The sequence below is a fragment of the Littorina saxatilis genome, linkage group LG14 (genome assembly GCF_037325665.1).
Source record: "Littorina saxatilis isolate snail1 linkage group LG14, US_GU_Lsax_2.0, whole genome shotgun sequence".
Taxonomy (NCBI): Eukaryota; Metazoa; Mollusca; class Gastropoda; order Littorinimorpha; family Littorinidae; genus Littorina; species Littorina saxatilis.
In genome coordinates, this window is record NC_090258.1 from 21,224,480 (window position 1) to 21,240,080 (window position 15,601).

The 15,601-nt window shown below is 44.0% G+C and overlaps 1 protein-coding gene across 1 annotated transcript in view; it reads right to left on the bottom strand.

Annotated features, from left to right (window-relative positions):
* LOC138947339 (uncharacterized) overlaps positions 1-15,601 on the bottom strand; it is a 112,327-nt gene that overhangs the window by 15,153 nt on the left and 81,573 nt on the right. Inside the window, exons 41-45 of the mRNA XM_070318797.1 lie at positions 15,331-15,591; positions 14,232-14,492; positions 6,640-6,900; positions 4,807-5,067; positions 4,238-4,498 (exon numbers count right to left, since the gene is read on the bottom strand). Coding sequence (XP_070174898.1) covers positions 4,238-4,498; positions 4,807-5,067; positions 6,640-6,900; positions 14,232-14,492; positions 15,331-15,591 — 1,305 coding nt within the window. The remainder of the gene's footprint in view (positions 1-4,237; positions 4,499-4,806; positions 5,068-6,639; positions 6,901-14,231; positions 14,493-15,330; positions 15,592-15,601) is intronic.

The following is a 15,601-nucleotide window of genomic DNA, read 5'->3' on the forward strand; positions in this document are numbered from 1 at the left end:
ACATTGAACTGTCAGCATTAATCGGTGGATAAAAGAGTGTGCACATGTGGTCAGTGATAAAAAAGGAAATCCGGTTGTGAAGAAAACTGTTGTGCAGTCTAACTTTATTCCAGCTGCAGTTTTAAAATGAAATAACACCTGTGAAAGTAATATCAATTGGAAATGTATTTTTTTGAAACCCTGTCAAAGAACTATTGATAGCGGTTTTAGCTGCGACCCTTTTTACCGGATTTTACCTTAATTTGTAATAAATATTTGTATTGGAGTAAAATTAAAGATTCACCGCTTTGCACATTTTGTGGTAATTATGAAGAGACCATTTTTCACTTATTTTGGGAATGTAGGACTATTAGAAACTTTTGGATTGAATAGAATAATGTATTGCACAAAGAATGTCTTCATTGTGAACGATTGACTTTTTGTAAAGGATTGATAATATTTGGAAATGAAGATAATGTGAACACTGATAATGTTTTAGATTTGATTATTCTTTTGGGCAAATATTATATTTAAAAATGTAAACTTCAGGGTTCAGTTCCGCTTTTGAGTGTTTTTTTGAAAATATTAAAACAAAGATATATTGAAAAGAAAATGATTTTTTTGTTAGGAATAGATATTTGGAATTTTTGTCAGACTGGTTACCACCCCATGCGAATATCTGTTAGCCCCTAAATTTTTTATTTTGTTTCTAATTATTTACCAAGCACATCATTGTGGGGCTTTTAATAAACAAAATCAAGCATCCGTCTACAACGTATCATCATTCATCCTTCAACATTTACACAATACTGAAATATCTCAAAGGCTAATTCATATCCTAACATCACATTTATATTAATAGGCCTACCATATCTATACTTACTGATACACATTTTTGAAATGAGCAAAATATGATAAATAATTTAGTTTATGGGGGTTTGCACTTCTGGAGAATAACCAAACAATACATCTTTTTCTGTTAATATAATATTTTCTCCCGTATTAACAAATATACATCTACTAACATTTTCCCAAAACAATTTCATTTTGCTGTTAAGCCCTTATTAATGAGCATTTATTTTAGGTTACTGGAGAAAGTGTCCGTTCCAGATTTCTTTTTGCACAGTTAAAATTATAGGTTTTTAAAAGACGTTAGTAAAGAGTGTGTGTGTCTGTATGTATGTATGCCTGATGTCTGTCTGCTTGTCTCATCATTTTATCTGTCTGTCACCCCGTCTAACTGGGGTCCTGATTTGGCCTAGATGGTCCGCTGGACCCAAAAAGCAACAACTAACTAACCCCGTCTAACTTAAGGTGGGTGTAGTGGTGTCTTGTTTTTGTGTGGTTCCTTGTCATTATGTGTATAGCTGGATGGAGCCTTAAGGAAGGGTCTATCATCTATATTTGTATTTACACCCCCGGTATAGGGGTGTGTATAGGATTCGCTCGATGTGTTTGTTTGTTTGTTTGTTTGGGTGTGTGTTTGTGTTCGCATATAGATCTCAAGAAGGAACGGACCGATCGTCACCAAACTTGGTGAACAGGTTCTATACATTCCTGAGACGGTCCTTACAAAAATTGGGACCAGTCAAACACACGGTTAGGGAGTTATTGGTGGATTAAGATTCTACAAGGACTTATAGAGGCACATATTAATGGTCAAAGGGAAATAACCTTCTCAGTTGGTGGCAGTGAGAATGGTTATTTCCCTTTGACCAACGGGGGTGTTTTTCCTACCTCGGAGGAATTTCTTGTTAAGATTGTATTCATTGTAAATGTTACCTTCACCCCCTCCCCCTCTCTCTGTATCAGTATTGTTTTCTGCGTGTTTTCTCTTCTGGAATAACTTGTAGGTAAACGTTATGTTGTATATATGTCTGTCTGTTTTGTCCTAATGTTATGAATATAGGTATGCCTTGTATTTGCCATTTACATTAAAAAATGTGTCTTTAAAATGAATTGTTAGAATGTTTATCAAATGTGTGTGGTCAATTATGTATTTATATATCCGATTACAAGCCCCACAATGATGTGCTGGGCAACCTAAAATAGAAAAAGACAAGAAATTCCTCCGAGGTAGGAAAAACACCCCCGTCCTTACCATTCTCACTGCCACCGGGGTGTTGCAGGTAGCTCTGTTTCCTCCTTGGGGATGAAGCTACCAGGGGAAGGGATTGTGTTGGAGGTGCGGGTAGAGGGGTAGCCCTCCCGGTGCTCCCCCTTGGACCTCCCTAGTCTAGGACCCTGGGTCTTCGCGAGGTGGCCATTGTGGCGTAATCCCTCCGGACTAGCATAACGTTTCCCTATCCCAAGACCGACCGTGCGTGGTCTATGACCACATCCTCTACGAGGTGACCCTATCAACTAGGCAGCGCAAGCCCCTAGGCGAAACACGGCGGATCTAGAGGAGAGAACCTCGATAAAAAATTTGAGCTGCCATGAAGACGGAGCATGTTGGCTGAGGACAGCGGGCAGACCTCCTGTGCCGACACCCATCTACAGGAGAAAACCAGGCATGCACGCATCAAACCCAAACCCAACCCAACATGGCCACTGCCACCAACTGAGAAGGTTATTTCCCTTTGACCATTAATATGTCCCTCTATAAGTCCTTGTAGAATCTTAATCCACCAATAACTCCCTAACCGTGTGTTTGACTGGTCCCAATTTTTGTAAGGACCGTCTCAGGAATGTATAGAACCTGTTCACCAAGTTTGGTGACGATCGGTCCGTTCATTCTTGAGATCTATATGCGAACACAAACACACAAACAAACAAACAAACAAACAAACACATCGACCGAATCCTATACACACCCCTATACCGGGGGTGTAAAAAAGAAAATAAGAGAAAAGATTCAATCATTTTGCGGGCCAGAGGGATATAAACTAATCACAACGCATGAGACTTCACCTAGACTAGTTAGTCCGGGGCTGACAAAAACCTGTCGACCGAGACAGCGTTGTATGGTAGTCTTGGAGAAACAACTGAACAGCAAGCCAAATTTGCATTAATAATTTTCTTTCTTTTTGAAGTAAAACACATATCGATGTTCTTTTGAATTCAGGTTGCTGCCCTACATGCCAACCGGTGTAACACGAAATATTTACTCCACGAAAAATTTACTCCGGAGTAAATATTTCGTACGAAATTCTTACTCCGAGTACACTTTTCGTACGAGAAAAGAACTCTCCAAGGCACGACAAAATTACTCCCTCCGTGAAATTTTTACTCCCCATTTTGTTTACTTCCAGTAAAAATCTCGTACGCAAAAATGGGATGCGGGCGAAGGGATAATGCCAATAAGTGATCTCGCGCACACGAATGTCGCGCTACCCTCCTTCCACCACCAAGACTAACAGGGGACAAGGGAGTACAAATTTCGTACACCTGGCATGGAAAGTTAAATTGCTCGTGTTGGGGTGAAGTAATTTATTCGTTATTTATTCGTCAGGGGAGTAACATTTTTGTACGAAATGTTTACTCGGAACTCACCTGTCTTGGGGAGTAATTTTCTCGTGCAATGGGGGAGTGCTTTTTTCGTAAAGGGAGTAACTTTTTCGTACGAAATGTTTACTCCGGAGTAAAAATTTCGTGGGAATCATTTTCTCGTGTTACACCGGCATAACGGGCAGTAAGTAAGTAAGTTTGGATTCAGGAAATAAAGAAGAATACAATTTCCATTTAAATCAGAATATCAATCTACAAATTAATCAATTGCTCTGTCAACTTCAAAGTTGAAATGCAACCGCATAGTCTGGACCAGCTGAAACATTTTATGAATTTGACTGCATAATCCGGTCACCATTGTGGTGCCTTAACGTTTCTTAAAGACGTATGGCATGTGACGGCAACAAGCTTTTGGGAAAATATTCAATATTCAGAGGAATTTACATGCAAAGCTTCATAACCAGCTGCTAAATAGATTTTGTACCCCCCCCCCACACACACACATACACAAATACACATTCACCTCCCACTTGATTCACCGTCTCCCCCAATATATTCAGTCAACATTGACTGAATGCAAAAACATCAGATCTCTTCACGATTAATTCATCAATGGGAGTAGGTTTTGAAGGCTCAAGGTTTACAACTGTACATTAGGCAACAACAAGGTACCAACCAGACTCGATAGACAGATAGATAGACAGACAGACTGATGAACTGATCGTCAAAAACAAAACTCTTGGTGCGAAATGGATGAGTCTGTCAGTCTTGCTGCGTGAAAAAGAAGAGTCAAAGCGTTTTCACTAACCAATACAACTGTTGGATCCGTTCTTCGTGTACCCTTCTTCACATGTACAATTAAACCCGCCGAACTCGTTAACGCAGATCATGTGATCACCAGGGCAGCTGCTCTGATTGGTGAGACACTCGTTTACGTCATTTTCACAGCGGGAACCGTTCCATCCTGTTTTGCAAACGCACGCGCCGTCCACATGGCTGCAGGATTCGGCATTTAGGGTACAGTTGCACTGCTCGGAGCAGCTTGTCCCGTATGTGTCTTTATCACACTCTGCACCAAACAAAAACAACAAAATAAAGTTGACAATTTTGTAACAGTGTTAACAAATTACAAGAAAATGTCAGAAAAATAAGTGACACGAATAGATGGCCCCTTTTTCCAATCAGCAAAGGTTGACTTGTACAACGGCATTTTTGTTCCCAAAATGTTCAACAGAAACGTTGAGACAGAAACCCCAAAAATGTTGGCGCATTCAAAATTAGGCAAAAAACATCAAACTTCATCAGAAAATTCCTGTTAAGAAATAATAACTTCTGGTACCTTGTTATTGAGAATTCTAACTAAGTATATACATTCACCTGCACAAAGCCCTGTGGAATTCTTGACGAATCCTGTCAAACACAAACACGCATAACTCCCTGCTGTGTTCACGCACTCAGATTGAGCAGGACACGTCACACGCGATGTATTGCACTCGTCTATGTCGTCATCGCACGTCACATGTTCCCAGCCTGCCTTGCAGCTGCACATTCCGTTCACGTGATCACATGAGGCAACATTTGTCGAGTTGCATGCGCAGTAACTGCTGCAGTTTGTTCCGTGAGTTCCTTCAGGGCACTCTGAAACATGAAGTAGATTTTTTTTCTAACAGAGACGGCGTGGTTGAACAATGTTTTACGTGATATGTTTCTGCCTTCTGGGAGTTGACAAATACATAAACTGCAAAAGATGGGTTCAAAGTTGAGCGCAATACAGGCGCAATACAGCGCAATACAGGTCAAGTCCATATTTATTCAGAATAAATGTATACATCTCAAGTAGATAAGCCACATACCTATTTTGCATATTTAGATTCTTCACTCCCGACGAAATACATACGATTGATTATTTAGTCTTAATTAGTGGTCGCAGTTAGCGTGGGTCATTAAGTGTAATACACGATCAGTGCATACTTTTTACAATATACCATATTTAACGGATCATTCATAGATCATTCAGTTTAATTCTAGACTTCTGTTTGCAGTAAGCGCAGTCAACTAAACTTGGCCAAAATATTATTGCAACAAATTTCGCACCCAAATAAAAGCATTCATTCTCGTGTCATTTAATTACAACTTTATATTCCAGTTAATGCTGTTTACTTAACTATCAGGATCACTTTTTGGATTAAAGATGTCTTTTACAAGGATCACGTGACCGCCGCTCAAATAAGGGTACCCTCAAAATCGACCAGACAAAAACGGAAGGGCCCAATTAAAAATTGACAAAAAAATCACAATTGGCAAAACATTGCAACGTTTACATACGAGATTAAAGTCAACTTATTTATGTATCCTGACCAGGTTGATTTGTTTAGCTAGCTTGCGTGTTGCGTGTGTTATGCTATTCCTACTGAAGCAGGTGTCGATCGCATGAGCGGTAAAAACCGGGATTTTATGCGTCATTTTGTAGGGGTATCATGACAAAAAGCGCTGCACTTCAGCAACGCCTTGGTGGTTTCCTTTGAAACTTTCAGATTAATTTATCAACATATTGAAAATACTTCGAGCGAAATTGTGGTTCGTTACAATTATTTGTGAAGATATAATGCAATGTTTCGAAAGAAGATTTTAAACTCGTCATATCATTGTTCACTTGTGTCCAATAAATTCATGACTTCGCATGTCTTTACATAAATTATTGATACACACACTGCGAAAGTTGTATGTGCGTATATGCACTGACACAAATTTTCTTGGCTTGTAAACACGCTTGATATTTAAGGGATGATTCTTGTGCCACAGCGATGCCCAGCTAAGCGGGACCGCAGCATGATTTGAAAGGCACGCAGCAATAACAGCAGTCAGAGCAAAACAGCTTGAACGTTCCAATTTTTTCTCAAGTGTTTGTACGACTAGAAACTTTACGCCAGTGGTTACACGCAAATGAAACTTCGACAGTAACTATCTTCAATCATTTATCTGTAGACATGCAAAGTCATTAATTTTTGGGACACAAGTATTCAAATATTCAAATGAACGGCCTTAACTGGCATATACAGTTTTAATGAAATAACACAGGAAATAATGCTTTAACTTGGGTGCGAAATTTGTTGCAATAATTTGTTGGCCAAATTTATTTAACATTCCTTAATTAACATTAACTTAACTCAGAAATATAAAATCAACTCTGTATTAACTCAGTACCATTACCTGCACACAGTCCTGTGGAATTCTTGACAAATCCCGTCAGACACTGGCACTCATAGCTCCCCACTGTGTTCATGCACTCAGAGTGATCCGGACACGTCACTTGTGACATCACACACTCCTCAATGTCGTCATCGCATGTCACACCTTTCCAACCTGGTTTGCAGCTGCACGTCCCGTTCACGTGATCACAAGAGGCGACGTTTGTTATGTTGCAAGTGCAGTTATTGCTGCATTTCTTTCCGTAGGTTCCTTCTGGGCATTCTGTGGCATAAGAAAATACTCAATATCTTCGGACGTGCAGCACGGACATCGGTGAGTAGAGATGGTTTATTTTTCTAGTTTCTGCCTTCTAAGCAATATTAATCAGGAATGTTTTTGCCATATGTGACAGGGGAGGCTACCGCTCCTTTCACAACGGACTCTGCACCCGGGTTGTTGGCCTTTAAAGTCAACACCTGTGGTTTGTAGAGTTCTGTTTGTGATGGGGTCTGGTGGTTTCCGATTGTCTGTATGTTCATGGAAACCTTCGGGTTTGCATAACAGTTTTTATAGGGCTAAGAAATTAGCCCTAACATTTTCAAACCTGTTTGATTGCACTTCGCTTCCCGAGGTGATCGTAGTGTTTCGGCACACGGTTACACATATAACAAGTATGTACAAGCGAAAATTAAGCTACCATAATGACACCAAAATATGACAGAAAGTCAAGGCTTTGTCTGATACAGTGTGTATAAAAATGATACATTGTATGGCTTGTCATCAGTTTCACGAGTTTTCATTCATAACCACCTGGGTAACACAAACTATGTTCATATGTGACAAATCGAGGTAGTGAATGGTTTTGAGCTTCAGGTGAATCTTGGATTGTCAAAGTAAAAGCCAATCAGGCAGTTTATTTGATGTGCGGCACCATCGCGGCTTTGGATTCGTGTTTCTGAGGACAACGATTTTAAACATTCACCATCAAAGGCCCAATCAATGTTGATAATTACTGCTACGACTCATGGTCAATTTGTATCTCAGATCCGTATGCGCAAATTACACAGCAAAAAGTCATAAAACACTCAAATGAAAAGGAACATACTAACAACTTACTGAACTCGCATATATGATGGCAGCTCTGTATATTTGTAAGTGGAACACAAGACATACACGTATGCCGTGACGCTGCCCTGCATTCTAAAAAAAACGTACGTTCACAATCTGGCTCCCCATCGACTATTGTGTCTAATTTAGCCGTTCCAAAATGATGACAAAAACGATGTTTAGTGGCTTATCAGACCTGCATTGCTTGTTGGTCCTCGGGGAGCACATTGCCTTCTGTTACATCTTTATCAACCCCAGCCTTCGTCGATAAGGAAGAAACAAGAGACGACAAAGAAGCTGGTCTGTCAGTTGGCCACCAAACATCTTATATTATTTACTCACGGCCCTCCACGGCACAAACTAATATAATACTTTTTACACTTGTTACAAACCAGTTCATACCTATACATGAACAATCGTATTTCGGCGCAACATACAAATAAAGAGACAATTAGGCACAAAATATCAGTGTCAAGAAGGAAACAGGGGGACAGTTAATATAATGACATGGTACCCATTACACGGGTTAACGCACTAGGTCTTGTTTTTAAGCCGCCTTTTATCTTCCCTTCTCTGTCGGTGACTCTCTCTCTCTCTCTCTAAGTATGGTTTAAAACGGTTTTGCGTGATTCAAGGTCGCGAATTAGAATCCGGCCCGGGTTGGACACGGGTCAACTGTTTGTGCAAATCTAGAGACGGTAACCATGTCCCATCCCCGTGTCACCACGCTCTCTCTCTCTCTCCCTCTCTGTAGCGTTATGCTATTAGCATAATGTAGCTGTCATACTCACACAACTAGCCCAACAGTCGGATAGTTTGGAAAGGTGTTTATTCAGGCATGATGTCAAGATGGCGACCAAGATGGCGATGACGGTGTCGAGTCCCCGGATGCTCATTAGCATATCAAGGGACGTAATACACATAGACTACGCGACATCTCCCTTCCTTTGAGATTGACAAATAAAGCCTTTCGAAGTGGCTTGCAATTAAATTTTAGTGTCCACAGATAACCGAGGAAGGAGATAAGCAACTTTGCTTTTTGTAACTAAAGTTCATGAATCCAACTTTGATTCTGCTTGCTTGCAAAGGCACAATTAACGAATAACATAAGTTCACTTCCCTGCTTGGGCGATGTCTTGTACAGTTCACTCCTTGAAGCGGGCTGGCATGGTGATGGCTCTGCCGCTGCGGGTAGTCACCGGTGTCGGGCTGCTGTTGATGATGCCCTGTGGAGATGGACTGTAGGTGGACCCTCCGGCGTCCTGGCCGGTGTTCCTTGGGGGTGAACCTCTGGCGGACCCTCCGTCACCTGGGCTGGCACCACTGCTGCTGGAGACGTCGCTGGACACTGGCCCTGGACACGGGCCGGGCTCATTGTGAACGTAAGAGCCTGTCTGGACTGGACTGGGTGCTTTGTGACTTGCACCACTCTTCTGGTCACTGGATACGGGGATGTGGGCTTCGTGTTGGGAAAGGTCAGTTTGGACAGGAATGGAGTAGGGAGTGGACTTCTCAGGCTGCAGACCATGTGAGCGCCTGAGGTGACGCCTGTTGCGCCGAAACGTGCCTCGTGGCGATTTCACCACGTAGGATCTTGGTGCGACTTGCTGCTGCACCACTGTTGGGCTTCTCCAACTCTTCTCTCCGTCCAGCTTCTGCATCACGATGTCACCAGGAAGAAGCGTATCTAGGGGCCGTACTCCATGACGCCTATCGAATGTTTGTTTGTTCTTCTTCTTAGCCTTTGCGTCATTGGCTGCCACTGTTGATTTCTCGCAGACTCTGGGCTCGAGGTTTTCAGACAGTGTTGGGAGCGTTGTTCTCAGACGTCTTCCTGATGCAAGCTGTGCTGGGCTGTAGCCTGTGGCTTCAATAGGTGTGTCTCTGTAGATGAGAAGAGCGAGTGCAGGATCATCTTGCGACAGTATCTTCTTTGCTGTCTGTACTGCACGTTCCGCCTCACCGTTCGCCTGTGGAAAGTGAGGACTTGTAGTGACGTGTTTGAATCCCCACTCCTTTGCAAAGATCTGGAACTCTCCGGATGTGAACTGCGTTCCATTATCAGAAACAAGTATCTCGGGGATGCCCTGTCGTGCAAACATGTCTTTCATGTTCTTGATGACTTCTGCTGAAGTGATCGTCTTGAGGTGAGCCAGTTCAATGTACCGGGAGTAGTAATCCACAAGAACAAGGTATGACTGTCCCTTGAGTTCACACAGATCTGCTCCGCACTTCTGGAATGTTCGCTGAGGTAGCTCTGTTGGAATCAATGGCTCTTTGGTCTGCGATGGCCTCTTCTCCTGACAGTGCTTGCATTCTTCAACCAACTTCTTCATTCTGGCGCTGATTCCGGGCCACCAAACTGCTTCCTTCATCCTCTCTCTACATTTAGTGATCCCTTGATGACCCTCGTGGATTCTGCGTAGAATGTCGTCCTGTAGCGAAGCTGGGACCACGATGCGCTTTCCTATAGTAAGAAGACCCTGATTCTCGCTGAGTTCACTGCGCACTGCGTAGTAGTCACGCAATCCATCCTCAACTTCGGTGATGTACTGCGGCCATCCTTCACGCGTATAGCGAAGTGCTTCTTGGATCAGTCTGTCTTTCTTCGTCTCCACTGCGATTTCTTGCATGCGTTTGTCTGATGCTGCACAAGACCAGGAAATAACCACACCGTGTAGGTAGGCTTCCACATCTTCAATGAGTGTTGTGACCTCGTCTTGCTGTTCAGTGGTGAACTGAGGACTGCGGGAGAGAGCATCTGCGACGACAAGCTTCTTCCCCGGCACATACTCAGCTTTGACGCTGAACCTCATGAGACGCATCAGCATCCTTTGACATCGTATGGGCGTATCTTGAAGGTCTTTGTGGTTGATGATGGGCACGAGAGGCTTGTGATCTGTCTGAAGCGTCACGTTTTCCAGGCCTATCAGGTATCTGCTGAATTTCTCACATGACCAGACTGCTGCCAGTGTCTCTTTCTCGATCTGGGCATATCTGCGTTCTGTGGTTGTCAATGTTCTTGAACAGTATGCGACAGGTTTCATGCCTTCGGGGTGTTCTTGCAGCAACACTCCTCCGATCCCATAACTGCTCGCATCTGCGCTGACGACTGTCGGCTTCCTCAGATCGTAGTGTGCTAGCGTTGGCGCTGAGGTAAGCATCTTCTTCACAGTCACCATGGCCTGGATCTGTGCTGGGCCCCATGTCCATGCTTGGTTCTTCTCCAGAAGTTGTGTCACTGGATGGAGTACACTGGACAGGTTGGGCAAGTAGCGACCCAGGAAGTTGATCATACCAAGCATCCTCCTCAACTCGGGCACGTTGGTTGGATCTGTCATGGTCATGATGGCTTCCAGTTTGGCTGGATCTGGTGAGATGCCGTTCTTGCTGATTCGATGACCCAAGAACTCGATCTCATGCTTCCTGAGTTCGCACTTCTCCCGATTCAGCTTCAGGTTGACGCTGGCCAGTTTCTTAGTCACGCTTTCAAGATGTCGCTCGTGTGCTGGTTCATCCTCACTGTGGACCATCATGTCATCGAAGAAACAAATGACGTTGGACTCATCCTTCAGTATGTTCTCCATGGTTCTTTGGAAAATCTCTGGAGCTGAAGTTATGCCGAATGGCAACCTCTTGTAGTAAAATCTACCGCATGGGGTAATGAAGGTAGTGAGCTTTGCTGACTCTGGGTCAAGTGGAATCTGGTAGAATCCTGATGTGGCGTCTAACTTGCTGAAAACTGCCGACCCAGACAGCTTGTGCAGGATGTCTTCGAGCGTGGGGAGTGTGTAGCGCTCACGCTTGACTGCTGCATTCAGATGCTTGTAGTCTGTGCAGATTCTCACTGATCCTGACTTCTTCATGACTGGCACTATCGGTGCACACCAATCTGTTGGTTCTGTCACCTCTTCTATAATCCCAGCCTTCTGCATCTTTGTGAGTTCATCTTTGACTTTGTCTAGCAGAGGTATTGGGATCCTTCTTGCTGAGTGAACACTGTAAGCTTCAGATTCTGCTTTCAGAACGATCTTCACTGGTGGGCACTGGACAGGTTTGTCATCCAGCTCACCGAAGGGCATCTCCACAGCTTCAACCCTCATGACTAGGCCCATTCTTGCCGCTGCTTCTCTGCTGAGAAGGTTGTCTGTCTTTGACTGTACGACGAAGAGTCGAAGCGAGTGAAGCTGGTCTTGGACTTTGCTAATGGCCACAAATTGTCCCTCACACTTTAGGATACCTCCTGGACTACGCAGGATTGCGCTGGTTTTGCTAAGTTGTGGGCAAGGCTTCAGCTTTCGATACTGCGCTGTTGAGATAACGGACACGTCCGCTCCAGTATCGATCTTGAATGGGACGTCGCATCCTCCAAACTTGAGTGTCGTCATCCACGGCGGTTCCTTTTTGCCTTCTGAGCACAATGTTCCTACAAAGTGTTCCTCTCGGCTTGCTTGAGCCTCTTCTGAATGCCCCCTCTGTGATGCCACCTCCATTTGTGGTTCATCTATGGCGTTGACTGCCTTGCTTCTGCAGACTGCTGCGAAATGGTTGTTGCGTCCGCACTTGTTGCACTTCTTGCCTTGTGCTGGGCACGCTTGTCTGTGGTGCTGACGACCGCAACGTGAACAGCTGGCCTCTTGCAGCTTCCCCCCGCCTTGGGTTGAGCCGCCTCTGCCTGGAGTATAACTACTGCCGCCTCTACGAGCGCTGCCAGCGCTACCTCCACGCCTGTTCCGTTGATCACTACCTCCGCTTTGTCTGCGCTGTAGTGCGTCTACACTTGACTGCCGCTGGTCTGAGAGCTGTGACTTTACCAGTTCATACTGCCTAGCGTCCTGCACAGCACCTTGTAAGGTCAAGTCCGGTTTTAACTGCAGTTTTTCTGAAAGTTCAGTGTCTAGGACTCCTAACACCAATCTGTCCCTAATGGACTCTTCTTTGTTTGGGAACTCCGCTGTTGCAGCTAACTCATGCAGTGCACGAACATATGTTTCAATGTTTTCTTCAGGCTTCTGATTTCTAACGTGGAATCTAGCTCGTTCATGGATAATGTTTCTTTTTGGAACAAAATACCCATCAAATTTGCCAAGGACAACATCAAACTTCTTTGAGTCTGCATCACTCAGTCCGAATGAAAGAAATATTCTCTCAGCTTCATTTCCCATCGCATAGATCAAAGCACTGACCTGTACCTTTTCCTCATCTTTATCCAGTTTGGACGCTGACCTGTATCTCTCAAAACGCTGTTTCCATTCAGGCCATTTTGTAGGTTGCGTGAAATCGAATGCGTCGGGCGCTTTGAAAGGACCCATGACTCTAGTCTAGTTCTGCTTGCTAGGTCTCGCCACTTTCTGTTTTCTGAAACTAAATTCAGTTCGATTTGCTAGAGACGTCGGTACTGACCACGCTGCCACCATGTAGCGTTATGCTATTAGCATAATGTAGCTGTCATACTCACACAACTAGCCCAACAGTCGGATAGTTTGGAAAGGTGTTTATTCAGGCATGATGTCAAGATGGCGACCAAGATGGCGACCCGGTGTCGAGTCCCCCGGATGCTCATTAGCATATCAAGGGACGTAATACACATAGACTACGCGACACTCTCTCTACCCTTATGCAAACAATTATTCATGGATGTGTACCTCAAACCATATTTTCCAAATTCACGTTAAAAACTTCACGCCAATTGATGAGACTGAACATGCCCCTGCCTAGGATTGACCTATTCAAATCTATTTTGGTCTATTCAGGTAGCAGTCTCTGGAACACTCTTCCGACAATCCTACGGCAAACTAGCAGCACAAACGTTTTTAAGACCAGATATACGTCTTATCTCATGAAGTCTAAATAAACATCTGTTGTCGCTAGAATGGTTGTTAAAACCAACAACCGGTGCTTTTTAACAATGTATTCTTATTTTTATATATATATTTTTTCTTTTTTTCTCTCTGATTTTTCTTCGAATGCAGTGTATGTCAATGGGCATGGCATTTACAGCTTTGTTGCGTCAGTGCAATCTACTCTATAATTCTTGACTCATGTCAAATGAACTTACATTTTTCATTTAAGCAATGCATTGTATGTAAATTGATGATATGTTCTTACTTTCATTTTACTATAATCATGTCGCAGTAGTTTTCTTTACTTGCTAATTCTTTAGCAATTTTAGACTAGTCCCTCTTTAGGGCGAGGGCCAAATGTAAAAAAGCAGATCACTGCTTACTCTATTACCCTCGTTAAATAAAGAATTGTTCTTGTTCTTGTTCTGTCTCTCGCTATATTTCTATTTTGCACTCCGTTATCGTGACACAAGCGGATTTTCTTCATTTCTTTTATCTTCCCCTCTCTGTCGGTGACTACTCTCTCTCTCTCTCTCTCTCTCTCTCTCTCTCTCTCTTTCTCGACTTAGAGGCGGTAATGGGTATCCATGTCCCACCCCGTGCCACCACGGCCACGGGACGATTTTCTTGACCCCGTTAAGGTCAATGCTTGTTATAACTCACCAACACAACTGTTGTAATCGTTCTTCCTGTACCCTACTTCACAGTCACAGCTAAACCCGCCATCATGGTTGACGCAGATTTCGTGGTCACCGAGACAGCTGTTCTGATTTATCATACACTCATTGACGTCACTCTCGCAACTACTTCCTCTCCATCCTGTTTTGCATAGGCATGCGCCGTCCACGTGGTTGCAGGATTCGGCGTTTGCGGTGCAGTTGCACTGGTGAGCGCAGTCCGACCCATACATGTTTTGTTCACACTCTGCAAATACACAAACATTACACAAAGATGTATTCTAAACTGAAATTCCCCCTCCCTCTCTCTCTCTCTCTCTCTCTCTCTCTCTCTCTCTCTCTATTTTGCACTCCCTCTCTCTGTCTTGCTGCCGGTCTCTCTCTTTTTTGCACTCCAGTAGATTTTCTCTCTCTCAGTCTTTCTCTCTCCCTCCCTCTGTCTGTCTGTCTGTCTATCTGTCTCTCTCTCTCTCTCTCTTCTTTGCACTCAGCATTTCTCTTAAGGTCGCGGATTAGAATCCGACCCGGGTTGGAAACGGGTCAATTGTTTGTCCAGACCCAGACACGATATCCATGTCCCACCCCCGTGTCACCACGCTCTCTCTCCATCTCTCTCCCTCTCTCGGTCTCCAGTAGATTTTCTCTCACTCAGTCTCTCTATCTCTTTCTCCCTCCCTCCCTCTATCTGTCTCTCTCTCTCTCTTCTTTGCACCCAGCATTTCTCTTAAGGTCGCGGATTAGAATCCGGCCCGGGTTGGACACGGGTCAACTGTTTGTGCAGATCCAGAGACGGTAACCATGTCCCACCCCCGTGTCACCACGCTCTCTCTCTCTCTCTCTCTCCCTCTCTATGTCTGTCTGTCTCGTTCTCTCTCTATTTTGCACCCCGTTTTCGTGACACAAGCGGATTTTCTTCATTTCTTTTATCTTCCCCTCTCTGTCGGTGACTACTCTCTCTCTCTCCTCTCTCTCGACCTAGATACGGTATCCATGTCCCACCCCTGTGTCACCACGGCCACGCGGCGATTATTTTGACCCCGTTAAGGTCAATGCTTGTTATTAGCATGGCAATCATCTCAACTCACCTACACAACTGTTGGATTCGTTCTTCCTGTACCCTACTTCACAGTCACAGCTAAACCCGCCATCATGGTTGACGCAGATTTCGTGGTCACCGAGACAGCTGTTCTGATTGATCTTACACTCGTTGACGTCACTCTCGCAACTACTTCCTCTCCATCCTGTTTTGCATAGGCATGCGCCATCCACGTGGTTGCAGGATTCGGCGTTTGCGGTGCAGTTGCACTGGTGAGCGCAGTCCGACCCATACATGTTTTGTTCACACTCTGCAAATAC